This window comes from Triturus cristatus, chromosome 2_2 (assembly GCF_964204655.1).
Source record: "Triturus cristatus chromosome 2_2, aTriCri1.1, whole genome shotgun sequence".
Lineage (NCBI taxonomy): Eukaryota > Metazoa > Chordata > Amphibia > Caudata > Salamandridae > Triturus > Triturus cristatus.
The window spans coordinates 623,744,818-623,764,353 of NC_140582.1; the positions used below are offsets into that span (position 1 = coordinate 623,744,818).

General features: G+C 44.2%; 1 protein-coding gene across 2 annotated transcripts in view; it reads left to right on the forward strand.

Moving 5' to 3' along the window:
- The window catches only part of PALLD (palladin, cytoskeletal associated protein), a 1,042,501-nt gene that overhangs the window by 591,152 nt on the left and 431,813 nt on the right, over positions 1-19,536 (forward strand). For both annotated transcript variants that reach the window (XM_085641796.1, XM_085641797.1), the window contains exons 7-8: positions 12,105-12,246; positions 17,481-17,504. In XM_085641796.1, coding sequence (XP_085497922.1) covers positions 12,105-12,246; positions 17,481-17,504 — 166 coding nt within the window. The remainder of the gene's footprint in view (positions 1-12,104; positions 12,247-17,480; positions 17,505-19,536) is intronic.

Genomic DNA, 19,536 nt, shown 5'->3' on the forward strand with positions numbered 1-19,536 from the left:
TTTGAGTGGGCTCACTGTCTTGAATAAAGAGGGTGATTGTGACGTGAGTCTACAACTCAATTTTAAAGATTGCTTTGAACAGTCGTTCCTTGCAATTCACGGGTTTTGTCTTTTCTCTTTCTGCTGGGAACAGGAATACAGCTTTCTCTTGCGACCTGTTCCCTCTTTTCTCTTCACTGGACTCTAATCTCTTTCTCCCATGAGTGGGCACCCGATGATGAGAAAACGTGGGCATACTAGCGAGAACCGGCTGGTAGCCTTCCTGGTGGTGCGTACGTGAGGGGCCCACTCATGTTTCACCTTCTTTTTTGCTCAAATACTTTTGATTTGTCTTTGTGAAGGTGATGGGTAGTGAAGGGCTGTTTGTTGTTTGAAGTTTGATAAATTGAGGGCGGCTGGACCTAAATAATTTCTGGATCAGAATACCAGTAGTAGAAGAAAAATTGTTTTCTCTCTAAACAGTTTTTTGGTCCTTCGCTAAAGTTTATACCCCTCTTTGGTGCCTAGCCTTGTTTGATATATTGACATTGAGTGGAGGGCGGCTTGGCACTTACCCTCTGTAGCTCCTATTTTGTAATGAAGATTTCTCATTTGCCAGTGGGGGAGACGAACACGTTGAGTGACTGGCTGTCTTTAGGTCTGCAGTTAGCTTTCATTCATATGCAAGTGCAGCAGGAAAGTCTGCAGGAAATACATTTCAATACATTAAACAGTGTGAGCAAGGTGGAGATCAGTTTTACAATAACCCAAATAAGATCCTTCTCGATAGCAACGCATTGTGGGTAATATGTTGCTTGCAGTGGGGATTATAATTCTGTGGGAGTGATTGCAATATAACTCTGTCCAGGGCTGAGGCCCACACTTCTCATGTGTGATGGAAAAGGTTGAGCAAGCCAGATGGATGGAATACCAACACAAAATGGTGTCCGTCTTCCATTTTTCAGAGTGGGTTGCTGCTAGGGATTTCAGACACTACATAGTTTGTTCTTGGTCAGCTGAAATGCCTCAATACCTTTGAAAATGGGTGTCTGAATTGTACCACGCTGTGGTGGAGAAACCTTTATCCACATGTTAAGGGACGTAAAATGCACGAAACAGTTGGCATAGCGCGTGGTGAATGGCGCAGGTATTGCACCAGCCTCACAGCTTCGTCAAAATACCCCACAGTGTCAGTAAAACGTAGCTCACTCAAAGCTTTTTTTTTTCAGCTGGACTTATGAGCAATAGTAATGTGTTAATGCTGGAGGAACACGTGGGTACATTTCCCCACTCACAAAAAATTGTGGCTTTTGCCTCCTTTACATGTTTCAAATACCGAACACTAAAATGCAACCTTCACGTAGGCTTAGAGAATGTCATAACATTACCAGTCTGCAGTTAGCCCCATGGAGTAGTTTGATTTTCAAAATGTAGATTATTTTGATTACATTTTTGTTTCATTATGGTAAAGGGCTGGGCCTGCTTCAACGCGCTTACTACAAAAGGGTTATAGTGACACTGCGGCCCCGGAAAGGGCACGAAGAACTGAACTACCTATTACTGCAGTGGTTATCAGTACTTCAAACCCAGTAACTAGAAAGATAATATGGCAGGAGAAACATGTGCTCAGCATAAAATGCATAATCCAGCAGCATGCATTTTATTATTATAATTTCACAGGTTAAACTATTCTCCGTTTACATGTTTCTGCTTCTCTGTATAGAGTGAGGCCATGTTATGTTATGTTAATAAATGTATTAAGCCTGCGAATACCCAGAGGTGTCTTGGCGCTGTTGGTCCGGAATAGGCAAGTTCATGTAAAGCAAGGTTCTCTATTTATTAAACAGCCATGTTTTCAGGGCCTTCCTAAAAGCAGACAAGGTTGGAAGTGTTCTGATGAAAAAGGGAAGATCATTCCAAAGTTTAGTGGCTGCCATCCTAAAGCTTCTGCCACCCAGGCTGGTTTTAAAAGATCTCGTAGTTGCTATCAGTTTAGCACCATCTGAGCGAAGATGTCTTTTAGTGTAATAGGCGTTTTAGGAACTGACGATCAGTATCATGAAGTGCCCTATAGGTAATGCAAAGAACCTTACAGATGATACAGCTCTTTTCAACGTCATGCCCAAAAGACACAATTCAAGCTGCCTCCCTGCGCCACGTCCTACACTTCTGCTTCTGCAGTTTTATGCTCTTTTTCTCCTGTACATCCTCCATGGAGTACTTTTTAACCCGTGGCCCTGGATTAGTGTACACGGTTTTGACGCGTTCCTCTTTCAGACTTGTATGTAAACATGTTTCTTGCCCTGTTGGAAAACCATTCCTGCACCCTGTATGCTTCGATGTTACATACAGAACATGGCGTATGACAGAAAATAAGGTCTGTCTGGCCAAATCAGTTTGCCTGTAAAACTGCTTACTCTTGACACACACGTTCAGCACAGTTACAGCCTCCTGCTTTATCACTGTTTACCTGGTTCAGTTTTTGGCAAACAGTTCAACCAGGAGTCTCTTTTCTGCATTGACTGCCCTGTCAGGTGAAAACATATTACCCAATGTTTCTCCTCAAGCCTACTCTATGGAAAACCATATTTTGATCCATGATACTAGACAGGTATTTGTTTATTTATTTAGAGCCCTTGCCACAACAATAAGTAATTGTAGGAAATGACATTTCATCCTTTATTGTTGCTGCATCTGTTAAAGAGGCAAATTACCGGCCCCGCTGCTAAGAATATCAGTCATTAAAACACTGAGAGCCGGCCTCTGTAAACGAGTACCTTTTAGAAATGACGTGGTTCAGACGCGCTTCAGACGCGCAGGAGTTTTCTTCCTACGCGTTAGGACAATGGTTCCTTTTCCCTGCTAGGCTGACATGCATCACAAATGAGCACAGAAAATCGGTGGCAGTAGGTTTGCCCTAAATATTAACCCTGGGCGTAGTGGGCGTAGTGGGGCTACGTAGAGCAGCACTTAGTGTGGCAAAATGTACGCACACTCGCGCGCTCCGTGTAGCCTCACTATGCGCCACCCGCCGCCCGCCCGCCCTCATTTTAAAATACTTTAAAGAATAGAAAAAGTAAATAAAAGACCTTACCTGCAGTGCGGCGTCCCGGGGCTCCCTCTTCTTGCTTGCCGGTAACTTCTTCACACAAAAGCGCATGCGCGGATGCCCGCGCATGCGCATTTCTATGCCTTAAAGTATTTTTAAATGAGGGCGGGCGGGCGGCGCGTGGCGGGCAGCTTCGCTTCGCAGCCGTGTGGGCGTAGCGCTGCCTGCTACGCCTACTTCGTAAACGGCGAAGCAGGCAGCGGTGCGTGCACTCCGTGGGCGAAGCGGAGCACGACGCCCACCCTTACTAAATATGCTGGGGCTTAAATTGGGGGGGCCTTCTCCGTTGGATCGGAGGGCCGTTGCCCCACTTAAACCCCCACCCAAAACCCCATGAAAAATAAAATGGTCATGTATTACAATTTTATTTTTTATCCCAGTCTTGAGCCAAGCGTCCGGACGAGGGCGTGGTTGCTACTGAGTGACAGCAGCAGGGAGAAGGCTGGGCTGTCTATGCACTTATGTATAAAGTGCGCATGTGTTTTTGGACAGCCGTCTTGAGACGACCAGCCACACATGCATACTTTAAACATCTCTAACCCAGCTGTCTTAGGACAGCTGGGTTAGAGTCAGTGCAGGCCTCCAGGGCGCTGTGGAGTGCTGAGTGAGGCCACTCCCTCCAATCAGGGTGCTACACACACAGCATGAGAGCAGCTCCCTGATTGGTCAGGGGAGTTCCAGCTTCCAGTTCCTGTGGAGCTTCAGAGTGGAGGACGTTGTGTTTTAAATTTTTAGATTCCAGCCACTACTGACCGTCACTGTGACCTGCTGGACATAAGATGGACGGATCACTACGTAAAGGTTATTCATGGCAGATCGGCGGCCTGAAGCTCTGAAGTCTTACCTGACCCCGTTGGTTATCCCGACCTAGGTATGGTTGGAGAACAGCAGCTCTCTTGGTAGGTTGTAGACTGTATATTCTAAATGCTGCATGTGGGTCCTCTGATTGGAGGCAGTCAGATGTGTGCAAAAGGTATGTTAAATGAACGGTAATAAACTACCTCGCAGTTTACATGTTTTTACCATTTCAAGTGATGTCATGTTGTTGCTTTACAAATGTGGGAACAGTTCAGCAGAGTTAACTAGTGCTAACTCAGTGTCAGTAACAATGGAAAAATTCATTGGCACACTGTTCTTGCAAGTCATGCGGCACCTCTTTAAACGATGACCTCAGTGTTTTGAGAAAGTGTTTCTTTACATATTCCCTCCCTGGATTAATTGTTTACATATTTTCATTAAAGCTCCATGATATTCTGAAGAGCTCTCTTCTGCTAGTTAGGAACCCATCCAAACAGACAGGGCTGCTTTTTGTGTTGGGTTATCCTCACTGGGAAGACCTTCTCTGCTCAACTTCAGTGTCAAGAAAGCCCTTTGAATCTGACTTTGGAACAGTCCAACCGCTGAACAACAGATATGAATCTAAATAACTGTCTCTGAAATATTTAACCAAGACAGAACACTTGTGAGAGTGACTTGTTCAAAGGCAGACAATATTACAAAGGAATCCTACATCTCTTTTTTTTATAATAATGCCTACCTAGTCATTTTATTTATAGATGATTTTCTTCTTCCATAGATTCGTAGGAATCAGATTAAAACTTCTGTTGTAAACACACTTTTTAGAAAGGTAAAAATAAAGACAATACAAACCATGCTCACAGCCTCTAGATCACCAGGAGGGCATATGGTGCTGAAGCCACACTCACATTTGCTTCACAAATGTTTTAGGCCCTGATTAACAAAGGTAAACGTACATTCTGTAGTAAGTTTACTACTGCTTTGATATGCACAAACTACGAGTGTAATTTTATGGCTAATAAATTTATGACTGAGGAGACTCCACACTTGCAGTGGAGACTCCACAGTCGTAACATTACTAGTAGTAAAATTGCACTCATATTTTGTGAATAACAAAACTGCAATAACCGTACTACAAAGTGTAAGTTTACCTTTGTGAATCAGGCCCATTGATCATACAGCAAAGCAGGCAAACCAGCCTTGCAAGTAGCTAACCTGCTCTCCTCTTTCATAGCGTCTTTATGTGGAGTCACTATCTTTCAATCAGAGTGCAAAGTAGTGTCCAAATGGAGAAGAATGAGAACTAAATTGTGTGGCAGCACACTTACACAACCTGTGGTAAATAAGGAGCTTAGTTATTTGTGTGGCTCTGACAAATGCGACAAGGTCAGCTTCATTCTTTTCTCTTTTATGGGGATAGGATGTTACCATCACCTGCTCACTTTTATCAACATCTCAAAAGTTCCACAAACTTTCTGACAATCCTATGTGCACCTGAACATCTGTAGCAGGAGGGCCACCATGGTGCCCCTCCATCGGCTTCCGCCACTTGCTTCTTTGATGCCTCTCCACCTACTACAATCTTTATCCCTTACCTAATTCTAATTTTTTCTGCTCCATCCCTCTAGTTCCCTGCTCCATTACTCTTGTTTTACACCTTCATTCACAGTAAACACAGTAAAAGTCTACTGTTTCTTCTTTTTTTATTCCCTATTTTTCTTTGCCAGTTCATCTTTTAAACAAAATTGAATCAACTTCCAATTCCTTTAATACAAATAATTGTTGGAAATTACCAATTATTTTTTGCTACGTGACATGAGATTCCATTCTAGGTGCCCTGCAGTTTTTTACTACACCCCTCCAATTGTCATCAAAATTGCATTTTCTTAATGTGGCCTTTAACCCGGTTTTAGATTGTTCAGTCTGGGTTCATCAGAATGCATTTTTCCAACTTTGGTATTCCATATGTTGACATGGCACATGTTCAGGTTTCTTTAGAAACCACCAGCACAGAAATGGCTACAATCATGCACACCATCAACCTTGTCTGACCCATGCCCCCACCACTTCATTTGCCGCGGCGCATCACCAATCAGCACATCTCTCACCCACATCATGAACACCTCCATCTGCTCCGCCACCTTCCCAGAAGCTTGGAAATGCGCAGCGGTCAACGCCCTCCTCAAGAAACCTTCTGCCCACCCCAGCCAACTGGCCATTTTCCTACCTGTCTCTCAGCTTCTCTACCCAACGAAAATGATCAAAAAGGCCATCAACAAACAAATCACAAGCCACCTTGAGCTCTACCATCTACTAGCCAACACTCAATCAGGTTTCAGAAAGAATCGCAGCATAGAAACTGCACTCACTGCTGCCACAGACAATATCAAGACATCCCTGAAAAAGGAGAAACAGCCACCCTCATCCTGCTTGACATCTCTGCAGCTTTTGACACAGTCCCCTACAACACACTCATCAGAAGACTCCACGATTGTGGTATCCATGGACCAGCACTCAACTGGATCTGCTCCTTTCTCACAGCGAGAACCCATAGAGTCAGACTGCCACCTTTCACTTACGAGGCCAAGAAGCTTGTATGTGGAGTCCCCCCAGAGTTCATCCCTCAGCCAAACCCTGTTCAACGTCTACATGGCGCCTGTCACCAAAATCATCAAATCTCAAGGGATCACCATCATCTCCTATGCTGAAGACACACAAATCATTCTCTCCCTAATGGACAAGATGCCCACCACCAGAATCAACTTCACCAACGGCATAACCTTGATAGCTGAATGGATGGAAACCAACTGCCTGAAACTGAACTTTGAGGATGGAAGTACTAGTCTTTTGAAATAAGAAATCCCTGTGGGACGCCACCTGGTGGCCAACTGAATTAGGACCTACACCAACACCCACCGACCACGTCAGAAATCTAGGGACCATCCTAGATGACAAGCTGAACATGTTGGCAAAACTCAACGCTTGCTTGCACATCCTAAAATGCTAAGGAATATCTACAAATGGCTGCCACAGAACATCAGATCAACCATAACGCAAGCACTCATCACAAGCTGACTCAACTATGACAATGCACTGTACTCCCGAGTTTCCAAGCAACTCCTGAACAGACTTCAGACCATCCAGACCTCAGCCGCAAAACTCATATTAACCTTCTCGACCACACCCATATCTTTCTATACCTCAGGGAGCCACACTGCTCCCCATTCACAAACATTGCCAGTTAAAAGTTCTCACGCACACCTACAGAGCCCTATACATCACAGGACCCTCATACCTCAATAGCCACATACATTTCCACAACCCAGCCAGACACCTATGCTCAGCCTCACTCTTCCTCACACATGCCCCCCCCGAATTCACAGATGCAGAGGAGGTAGTCGCTCGTTCACACAAACATGGAACGACCTCCCACAACACATCAGACCCTGCTCCTCTTTACCTGAATTTCGCATGAAGTTGAAGACATGGCTCTTCAAATAATTCTCCTGTACACCTGCTCAAGTGACTGGGTACCCTCGCAGTTGATTAGTACGCTGTAAAAAATCAACATAACATAACAAATGTGTTGCCAAAATATATGCTCCTAATAATCACAACTAAATACAATTGGAATGTTTAAAATATGAAATACGTTATTTATGAAAAGTTAAAAGATAGTACTGAACGTCATTTTCCATTATGCCGATGTCATGAAGAAATACTACTGAGATTTATTTCACAAGAAACGTCCTCAGCAGGAAGGATAACACATATCTTTACATTTTCAAAGGATTCTTCTATAACAACACTTGGATATAGAAGCACTCAATCGGTTCATTTGGAGGAACGTTCTTCCTCTGTGCAAATAGGTGCTTCATCATCTTTCAATGGGGACCAGACTATGCCAACTTGGCATATGTGAGTTACAACATTTTTTCCAAGTGCTTTCTCTGTCATGAGCAACTTTACTGAGGCTCACTGTCAGATCTGTGGGCGAGTGGCACGCGAGGAAAGGCAGCCCCATGACCAGTAAGGGTGAAGTTTACAAAAAGGGATGGGTGGAATTCCTAAACTAACCTCAGCCACTGGTAATTAATTGGGCCGCATCCTAGTCCCTCATGCTTTTTGCATGCCAACTCAGTTATAGATATAGTTAATCTGACATATACCAATCAGCCTTGACCCTGCTCCAGTAGGTACAGAATAATCCAAAATGTCAGGCCAGATATTCCCTGAACCAGAGCACATGGGCAACCCAAGACTAGTCTTGCCATGCTTGGGAATCTTCATTTGGCTGTAGCTTGGTTTCAGTGGCACCGTGAGCATAAGATCAAGTGTATGGACATTCCTGGAACACTGAACTATAGGGGAAGTGCCATTTCCACTTGCTAGGATGGTGTAGAAGAAGATATACACACAGTCCTGACCTCCCCTTGTTTGGCCCATCACCAACCATCGCCTCTTCAATACTTCATGTGTGCCTCTGTCCTTGGGTGGGCTCTTTGCTCCCAATGTGTTTTCTCTGTGCCAGAGCATCATGCAGCACCTGCCTATTAGGAGATGCTTCCCCCGATATCTCATGTGCTCCTTCTTTCTGCTCAGTGCTTAAACAATATTTAAATTTGTCTTAAAAAATCAAAAAATAAATACTGCACAAAACCACATTTTTTACAGGTCGTTCCTAGTGGATTAAACTCTTAGTGTCCTGTTTCATGGCTAGTTTTCCCTGATAATAATTCCTACACTCAAGATTGAGTGAAAACGGGCTTCCCTCACCAGCTCGGCCTTTGACCCTGGTTCTTGTATCTAGGAGCTAGCTAACAAAACTTAGCCCGAGGATGGCAGGAGCAGTGCAAAGTAGGCTTGCTATGGAGGTAGAAATCTAAGTTCAGGAGTCGCTGGGTGAAATCTTTCTAAAACTGCTGTGAGGGCATCTGCCAACAGTGAGTCATGGCAGCCTCCAGGTTGAGTCATGAAGATTTGGGTGATGTCCTTCTGAATCATCAATGAAGACAGTTGTGATAACAAACATTTGATAGTAATGCCATGATGAAGCTGTGTTCATATGGAATCATATGACAGCAAAGAATGCTGGTGATAGTTGAGTGTAATTTTACGGCCTGTGACCATGCACATATGGTGGTGTTGCGGAGCAGGAAACTGTCTGTGGAAGACTCGGTTGTGGTGACTAGCTAGAATGTGGTGAGTTGGGCTTGCAAACTTGGGAACTTTTCTTCAAGTCTAAGATGTTCTGAGAGACAATGATAGAGTGTCTGAGAGTCAAATAGAGCGGGTCTCATGGGGCGCAGCGTTGCAGACCACGGTGAGATAGGCACAGAATCTAAAATTATATCGTTTTGTTTTAAAAGAGGAAATTTGTGGCTCCAGCATAGTTGTAATGTAGGCTTGCTATCACAGGTCAGGAATGAGCGGTGTAGTCTGTTTAGATCCTTTCATCTAAGTGCAGACAGCTTTGCACCCTCCAAATCTGGAAATTACTGCTCATGTTCCCAAAGCAATTTTATGAAGGAGGTGCAGGAGAGGAAAAAATCCTGATGGAGAGGCTTGTTGGGGGATTGTACTCTTGGTTATTGTGTGAACGTGGGGTGTGAGCGGCACCATACAACAGAATGACCAGATTACATTGGCTTTCAGGTATGCTGTGAACTGGGAGCAGATAAACTGGAATTTGTAGGATTCCTAGGAGTGGATCATGACCCTGACCTGGATTTCAGATGCCTGACTATTCTGCAGACAGTGCTGGAACACTTTAGGGGGTTTACCCCTTGCTGGTGTCCCCTCAACTCACTTTCAGCTTGAAATAGGTCTGAAGACATCAGCATTTTGGTGGTGGTGAATGAATCTTAGGTTCCAGGGTGTGGTCCCACAGGGCCATATGAGAGCTGAAGACGATAGGTGAGAGGGATGTCGATGGAGTGCGTTCCGATGAAAAAAGTATCCCAGAAAGATTTGCTGGGTGGTTTTCAGAAGGGATACAACTCTTTCAAGTGCTGCCCATTCTATTCCATCAAACAATCCGCATATTGTAGTTTATGGTTTTGAAAGGCTTCTCAAATGGGGGCTGCAAGATCATCTTTGATCATGTGCAGCTAGATGCTAGTCTCTAATGTTTAGCTGAATGATTCTAGCCCCTTCATGTAGTCAGACTGCGGATCGGAAGTTGATCTGCGTGTTGTTGATTTCCAGTTGGATGCAGAGTTGAGCAGTATTCATGGTTCCGAGTTACTTTGCAATATAAGGTAGGTCTAATGAGGGCCTGTAGTCAGTGTTTAGTTTGAAAGGGAATAAGTGCAGGTGCCCAAAGCTTCGCTGAGAAGCCCATGGGCTACGCTGCGGAATATCAAGGATGCACATTCTTGATTCCACCTCATACCTTCTTTATCCACCATCAGACACTCTCTGCCCATTTATTACACTCTCTCAGGTTCGTTTTCATCCTAGCTTTCTTTCTTTTTCACTGTTTTTCAGTCTTTCTCTTCCATTTATTCGCCCCCTTTGGTGCTTTTCTCTCTGTTGCTCTGGGTCAAATTCTGATGCGGAAAACTGATTGCCAGCCCTCAAAAATGAGTACCAGTGGGCCCCACCGGCAATCAGCGGCTCTACTTAAGCACTGCCCATAAGCAGATGTAGGCACTTAATATTCAGCATTTCAAGAGCGGCGTAGCTATTATGTGTTTGAGGTTATGCTGGGCGTCCTCAGTTGAGCTGCTGATGAGAGGAGGCAGGGTAGCACGTCATGGATTGAGTCCTTCGAGTTGCCGGTTTTTGAGGGTGGTGAGTATAAGAATGGAAGGTGGCTCTCCATACATTGCTCTTGGACAGGGGTTCACCTGCCGGATAACGGATGGCACCCCATTTTCTCTGTGTGGGTAGGCTGGAGATGGGTAGACGCTGCAATGCTTTCTTTCCAGAGTCAATCTGGCATTGGGTTTTGGTAGGCAGTGCAGTTTTGGGACAGTCGCTCACTACAAACTTGGAACATTTCTTTGAAGGAGTTCCACAGGTTCATGATATGTGCGTGGATATTCTTCTTTGTTCTTTAAGTCTCTTTATCAAGCAATCTATAGCTTAAAAGCTAATTTTGAAGCCATGATTTTAATGGTGATAAATCTATGAGAAAGTCAAAATGCACAAACTGAAATACTGTGATCTAAAAATGCGCAGTGCAGTGCTGTGGTTTAAAAAATACGCAGTGCTCTGCTGTGGTTTAAAAATGTACAATCCTGTCGGGGAGGATGACCGCTTTATGCTTGACTTAATGCTAACACTGGCGTGTAAGATAGTGCTGTGTAACTGGAAGAGTTTTGAGAAAATCTCATTCAAGAAATGGCAAGAATGGCTAACTTTTTTAAAGAGGTGCGGATAATATCGCCTTAAATACTTCTCCTTAAGATATTGGAAGCACTTGACTCTGCATCTAAGGTCTTTAAACCCCCATGATTTACCAACCTCAGAAATAGATATAGTCTCGCTTAACTGTGGTCCCCTCACCACATACACTCGAACGACCAGGATTGTGTGATGGTTCCTTACCAGAACATAGTCTTACTCTTCTCCTATTCTTACTCTCTCCTACTTTCTCCTTTACTATCCTTATCTTTTCAGTTAGTAGTAATAGTATTAGTATTGTTGTTACTTTTGTCTCTTTCCCAAGGCTGATAAGAGGACAGGGATATTTAACAGAACTATCTACGTTAGGGTACACATGTGTCTTTCTTTCTTCTTTAACACGGTCTGGTTGGATACAATTGGTCTACGAATCATCGCTCACTACATAAACACATGTGACCTACTGTACACTAGTATGCAACTGTTAAGCCATTACGAGTTCTCATTCCAGGCTATGTACTCTGTAACTGGTGGTCCCAAGGTGACATTAACTATATGCTTAGCTCACCATGCAATATGTGTACCTCCTTCAGATCGGTTAGCCAATTTATTTAACCTACAGCACTGTAATACTTGTAAAACTACTCATATATCTTTATCCAAGGTGCATTGATAGAATCCTGTACTTCTAAACCTCTGTTCTGTTTCTTTTATTTATTTTGTGTCTGAAAAACCAATAAAGCTTTTTCAATCTAAAAATGTACATACTGCAACACTGTGATTCGGCCTACTGATGCCATGCGAGTATTTTCTCCTCTCGATGCGCCAGGCTGAACGTGTGCCTGAAAGTACTTTTCTCGTGTTCCAGGAGCTTCAAAGCATCGCAGCCTATGAAGGGCAGGTGGTGGTGCTTGAGTGCAGAGTCAGGGGCGCCCCTCCCCTGGAGGTCAATTGGTTTCGCCAGGGCACTGAAATCAAAGACTCTCCCGACTTCCGGCTGCTTCAGAAAAGTAAGTGACTGACGTACTTGCTTGCTCCCCAGGGCAGCCCTACCACTGTGTTATGAATAATCAGGGGCATTCAGTGCGGTGTGTGGGGTATGTGTGGGGGGGGGGGGGGGGGAGAGGGGCTGAAAGTCTCACTGCAGACAAAATGGCCAGGCTCGTACAGTACTTAGTTGAGAGAACTCCATTAGCCTCGACCACCTGAGACAACAATAAGCATTTGTTTTCCCACAAATCCTTGCCAGCCTGAAGTTTGTTAGAGTCACCAGAGTTCATAAATTAACATAATTCCTACATTCACTGCGTGGGAACCTTTCAGCAGCTAAGGTGTTTTATTATCCTGGCCGAGTGTGCCTGGTGGTGAGAGTGGTCCGCGCGAGCGAGCGCTGCAGCCGCGTCAGACGGCGGGCGCGCGCTGTACGGCGAGACGAAAAGGACAAAGATAACAATAATAATGAAATAACCTATTTTGTGTATCTTTATTAAAATGTTTTTCAAAAGTACTTAAACAATGAGTTGCTATCAAATATGAAAACAAATGTAATAACACTGTTTCATACATTGACAGTTGAATGAAATATGAAAATGAAAATATGTGTTCACAGTAAATAAATATATGCATTCAAAACCAAAACCTTAGTGTAAACCCATTACCAATAAATGTGCGAACTATAATCAAAGTGGTCATGAATCTATAAAAGGACCCCATACATAGTTAAAATGAATCACATTGTCATTCAGTTTATAAATCAAATTTTCAAACTTAGCCACATCAAACGACTTTATACCTCACTTCTGCCTTCACTGGTCCCTGTAAAGGAGCAAGTAATACTATTAACCAATGGAATGGTTACTCAATTTACTGACCTTAGAAGGATAAACGCCGGTTCAGCCTTGAGACGTTCAGAGGTGAGCGGTCAATTCTCTGAGCCATTGTACTCACCTCAGATTTTTGTGCAGTCATGATGTTGAAATAAACATGTAGCGAGACTATGGCAAACAAGTTAACTGAGGATATATTCTTATGATGTGCCAAATCAAAGACAAAAAAAGGCTTGCTACAGAAACTGCGGTGCCACGCAAATGACACTTTGGACTATAAGAGTCGCCGGCCACCTGCTCTTGTAGCCTTGTGTCGTTTAGCCTGGTTGTCCTTCTGTATTGCGGAGCATGCGGACGGAGTCGAAGCATGTGTATATTAAAATATCACTTTTTTTTATATGCTCAGGTGGCATACCATGCAAATGAAGCACGGAGTATGTTGGCCCAGAGTCTGTTCCCGGTATAATGTTGCCGCCATTTCTTCCCTTTTCCACTCTAAATTCTGTATGGGTGTTTTCTAGTGGCGGCTCCTCCGCTATGGTGGAGGAGCATCGCCCCACTACTTTGAGCAGGGTAAAGGAAAGGAAATATGAAATGATAATATCTTTTAGTTATTATCATTTTATCTTCCCTTCCTTTGCGAGTGGGCAGGGCTGCTCTTGTCACGGCGCAGGGCAGGAGTGGTTTGCCCAATTCTAAGTGTGCAGTGACTGCTTAGTCGGCCGCCCAACCCAGTCATGTGCACTTTTGACATTCTCTATGCAGGCTGCATTACAGCCTGCATGGAGAACAAGCCCAGGCCCCCATTTCCTGGTTGAGCGTGGAACCAGGATGCTCAAAACCAATCACAACGCTGCATTGCAGCGTTGTGATTGGTCAGGGTAGCCTGGGTAATGCAGCATTGTGATTGGTCAGGGAAGCCTGGCTTCCAGTCCCACAAGGACAGCAGGAAGCAAGGAGCATAGAGGCGGCGGCAGGACCGGTGGCAAGGTAAGTTTGTAATGTATTTTTCTTTATTTTATTTCTTTGCGCTACCTCGCAATCTGCCCTTGCTCCGCCACCCGCGAGTCATACTGGCCGCCGCTGGTGTTTTCTCTAGCCAAGCAGTGTGTCCCAGTGCACACAGCCTGTCTCTGCTCATGGTTAGCACTGCACATGCCAGTTACAGGTTGCAGGGTCCCCTCAACAGTGAGTGCAATGAAGAAATGCGCCCACACTCAAGAGAACCCATTTGTGGCGATGAGTGCAGGTGGACCCCACCGGCTCTCTGTTTGGGACTGAGAATTCTTTTGTCCCACCTCTGTGCTGCGGTTCCTATCAATAATAGACCTGGCTGCTGAGTCATGTCACATTATTAAGGCACTTCAAATCTTGTTGTGAATGTGCCCAGGCAGTTTTATTTTGTTTGCTAGTGCCATGATATCTCATTCCTGATGGCATGGTGAGCCATGGCCGTAGGAAGAGTCGTAGCCTCTCAGAGTATACATCCTCCAAGTACTTTTAATTTGTAAGAATAAAAATAAGTGCCAGGCCTTTGTGAGAAGGCCACTGCAGCTTGCACCACCCATTGCCCCCATTAGCGCTGTCAATGACAGTACCTACACAACTAACCATCACACTAACTTAAGTGTGACAATTCAGACTTTAAATATACATTAAAAATGACTAACACATGCCGCCCAACCTCTTTTTATTGCTCAGGGTGGCAGGTATTAGTGATTCTAATGTATATTTAATTATTAAGCAACTGTTGTTGTGCTCCTCTCAAAATCAGATAAACTGCGCCACCGTGTGGCTGGCTGTTATAAGAGCCTGTGTTGACAATAAAGTGCCGAGCCCTGGAAACTAGGGGCTGAAATTAATAACTGCTTACTCCACAGCACCTGTGCACCTCAGGCTTAATCAGCCCTGTTGCCTTGGCCCATGGTCGTTGCCTCAAACAGGTCGCCTTGCCTGACGCTGCTCCCCTTCAGGAGCAGCATTAGACACTGCGCAGAGTCTGATGGATTTCAATCCACTGGTGGAAAAGAGGCCAAGAAGTGAATCCGAGACACTACAATAATCAAAATCCACCTATTAGGCAAACCACGTACACTTTATCATTCACATTTCTTTTTAGATGTTTGTTGTCTGCCTTTCTAAGGTAAAGTGGATTGTACCTGTAGTTGTGAGTTTACAGTAGGTCACATGTTTGTGCTCCTTCGAACATCACCCTCCTGTAGTTATGGCTGGGTGTTAATGGAAACTAGTTTTCTGAGGCTGGATATTTTCCCTGACAATCAGTACCCCTACAAATAAAGCGCCACCCAGAAAGAAAAAAAATCAGATTTATGTTTTTTGAGGCAAGTCCGAAAATAGATGTACACACTTTTAAGGCACTTTCGTGCAGACTAAGCTCAGACCTCGAGGCCTGCATCATGTCTCTTTCGTGACATTCAGATACCTTCAAATAGATGACTGCTTAAAAAGCCATCCTTAACAACTGCTCCCCTTCTGCCAATAGCTGATGTCTGTTGACTCTGGGGTGTCCGTCATTCATGGAAGGTGTGTCAGTGGTTACCCAAGGCTGACCTCCACTCTAGTCTCAGAAGTCAAAATTGCCTGCATTTGTTTCAGAACCCTGTGGCCCATATGACCCTCCACAGGTTCCATGTCATTTTTCAGTACTGTAGTTGGTCCTATATTTCAGCTGCATTGTGGAACTTGTGGTTTTGACTTCACCAGTAAGAATGCTTGGCTATGTATAGAAGAATGCCTGTCAAGATGGGTGAGCTGGTCACGCCTAATTTGGGACAGCTTGGAATCTTTGTGTGCCATCGCTAAATTGAAAAGTTTAGCATTGTGCCATGCCAGTGGTGATAGTGGGCTGCACCGGTGGTGAAAGTGGGCCACGTCTATTGTGGAAGTGGAAAACTTACTCTTGAGAAACAGTTTGACCACCAGCATGTATATATTTATTTATTTTATAAATTAAGCACTGCTAGTACCCACTGGCCACCCTCCAAGGCCGTGGAAGATCTCTAGATACATTCACAGGGTTGTATGACACAACTACGTTTTCATTTCCCACGCGTTCCTTAGCAATGCGGGCGGAACAACAAATGCGTCTGAACCACGCATTCCATTTGCAATGCAAGTCTTTACTTTGGAATAGTATCATTTACTATTCCATCTCCAGTCCCCCCCAACATTAGGGAAAGCGTCGGACTTTAAAGTCTAACGCCTCGTTACCTAACGCATGTCGTTGTAACGACTTGCATTATAAATGGAATGCATGGTTCAGATGCATTCTTAGCTCGCCCCGCGTTGCAAAGGCAACACGTTGTTTTGCAGTCGTGGTATTTGCTGCTTCCCCATTTACAAAACTGCACGAGAGTTCACCATTCTGAGGGTTTGCGGGACGTTCTGCTCCACAGGGCGCTATTACTCCAATACAGCATCCAGAAGGGATTGCACACTCAAAGTCCACCTGCTCCCACCACATATTATATCCTTGGCCTGTGCTCCCTAACACGACTCTGTGTGTGCATCAAAGTAAGAAAATATCCCCCCCAGTAGAGTGAGCAGCAAACATATCGCATTTGCTAAGATTTTTCATACACAGCAGGCTGTGTACCCTGTCACCAGTGATCCTTCTGTCCCTTGAGATGAATCTGTCCTCTAAAATTCACACTAGTCCTCCAAGGAGGCTTCAAAGCCAAATGGGGAACATTGTATATACGTTCAAGTTTAATTTTCTTATGTTCCAGGGAGTGAAAATTCCTAGAAGTTGGAGCGCGGCTCGAAGGTTCTGTGGGAGATGTTATAGTGTTACTGTTGATCAGCCAGCGAATGTTTTTTATTTCTAGGATTGGACTCACTTACCATAACTATTTTTGTTGTCGTCAGACAGTCCATGCGGCTGATTCATGAAAGCATTTATGAGTAGGAACAATAGCATTCTAGGAGTACTCTTTCGCCTACTCTCAGTGGCGTCGCTAGAACTTTGGCCGCCCTTGGCAGCCCCTGCATTTGTCGCCCTGCGGGTGTGTGTGTGCTGGCTATCCCTCGCAACAGCCGCAGTTAAGAAGGGGGGGTAAACTTGTGCCACCCGGGGCGGTCCGCCCCCCCCCCCTTGCTACGCCACTGCCTCTACTGCCAATATATCACAAACCCTGTCCTATCTTCTGCTGCCTTTTGACTAGGTTTCTGCTAAACAGTCTGTACAAATATACATAACACTTTACTGTGTACAAATATATATAAAATACATTTCTCCAGTGCTGTACAAAACAGTAGCAATAATTAAAACCGCTCTCAAATAATGTTTGGACCATATACTAGTCAGACAGGCATACAATAATAACCTGCTAGACATGACGATGTGCTAACAAAACACCGCTTGACTTGTTTTCTCCTTATTTTCTTCTCATTGACAGAACCTCGATCTGCATCCGAACCAGGTAAGGGTCCATTATAAAGACATTTTGGTCACTGACTCGTTCAAAGTGTAGGTAAAGTCATGTGAACAGTGTGCTGTGTGGTCCTGTTGTATAGAGAATTTAAGTGTGGTCTTCTGCGTGTCTAAAAGCAACCCTACTTTGTAAAATAAAGTTGAAATATGTGAAAAATGTTTTACAAATGTATGTATAAAAAAGGTAACCTCTTCAGCTGAAAAACAGAAAATCTGCAGAAAAGTCTTTGAAGAAGAGAATGCATACTTCAAAATGAAATACCCAAAAACATGGCTATAGAAACCATTACCAACAATGTTGAATATTAGGAAGGAATCTAGTTTCTTTAAAAAGGGAGGAACTCGGTCCCCTGCATGCACACATTTCCTCATAGAAGGGCTTGGCTCCACCCACATGTCAGGAGCTGGGAATACATGTTTTGATTAGACAGAAATTGTGTGCTTTCACAAAAAAACTGCTTGCCCTTCACGCAGCTGTGATAATTTTGTTTTATTTATCCAGCTTCCTGCGCTTGAACTTTCAAGTGCGCACACATGACTTTGGAATGTTATTAAAGTGTCTTAGATAACTAGATAATTTATATTGCTTTTCTCTGGCAGCAACACAGATGGAAGGGCAGTCATTAACCTACATGGATTTGTATGTCTGGCTTAACACTGCAACTGTCACTTGAACTTTTAATCTACACCAATATTATTCTACTGTTTTCTGCTTCTGCACAAATAGATATCTATGTCTATGCTATTTACTTGTAAAGCTTCATATTACTATACAACATTCATTTAAAGCCAGACCTATTGGTATTGCCAATGCTTGTTTTGTTCTTATGGTAGGCTTCTGCACCTTATTCGCCCCTCTTCTTGCGCCCTCTTTGTGTGTTTTGATGTCAGGATTTCTCTTCCCCTTTTGCTTCTCTTAAAATTCTCCTGTGTTCTTATCAAAGGAAGAACGCCACCTCACATACCATTGCTCAATGTCTCTCTTGAAGCTCATCATAGAGTTACTAGCCTTCTACATGGCAGGACCACAGGACATTCTTACAGTCTAGGAGAGGGAAGGGCTGACTGATTTATGAATAATTGGCAGCTCTCACACCCCTGCCTCACTAAATTAACACCCGGCTTCATACATCATTGTGAAGGAGGAAAAGGATGAGAATAAACATTGAAGAAGAACATAGCTCCATGCATGGAGACCTTCTTGAGCTCCCTGCCCAGGATGCTCACTGTCTTAGTAGACTTCTTTGAATTTTGCTTGCTCTTATGGCTTCCTTTTCACTCTTGTATCATCCAGCCACTGCTCTGGCTCCACACCTTCGTGTCAGCACTGAAGGAATGCATGGGTGCCATTGGTTCTGATTTGCTGAATATTATCCCCAGCTCCTTTCCCTGCTGTGTAGTCTTCCCCTCTGTTTAGTCTGCCATGGTGATTGCCCACCTGAAGAAGCCTTCTTTCTCCCCTTCCGATGCCGCCACATTACAACACACCTATTGTACTGCTTACTTACGCGATCGCAGGGGAAGCTTCCTCTATCATGAAGTATGACGTACTGCGTTGCGCACACAGCTTTCCCATCCTTTAGGCTTCAAAAACCGTTGATGGTTTCCTGATTTATTAAAGCCGCCCCTCCCCCTCCCTCAGTGAGCACCTCTCAGAAGCACATTTTCACCAGGTGCAGGTATCCCACAGGCTGCCATTCCTGGCCTTATGTGAATCCCTACACCCTGTTCCATGGACCATCCTTGGTTGCGATGCTTCAGACATCACTGTAAACAGTGACAAGACAATTATTCCCTCTCTGCCAGCCATATGTGTGTGTTGTAATCGTCCTGTCACAGAATGCTTAACATATAAACGTGCTTCTGGAGTCTACAGCCAGGAGCATGAAGCTGTTCTATGGGAGACGCTTCGACAAGAGTGAGGTGGTGGAGTCACTGAAACCACTCACCAGTCTATCTCACTTTTTGAGGTTGTAATGATGGCATCAGGAGTAGTTTGCGTCAAACAGCGAGAACACCAT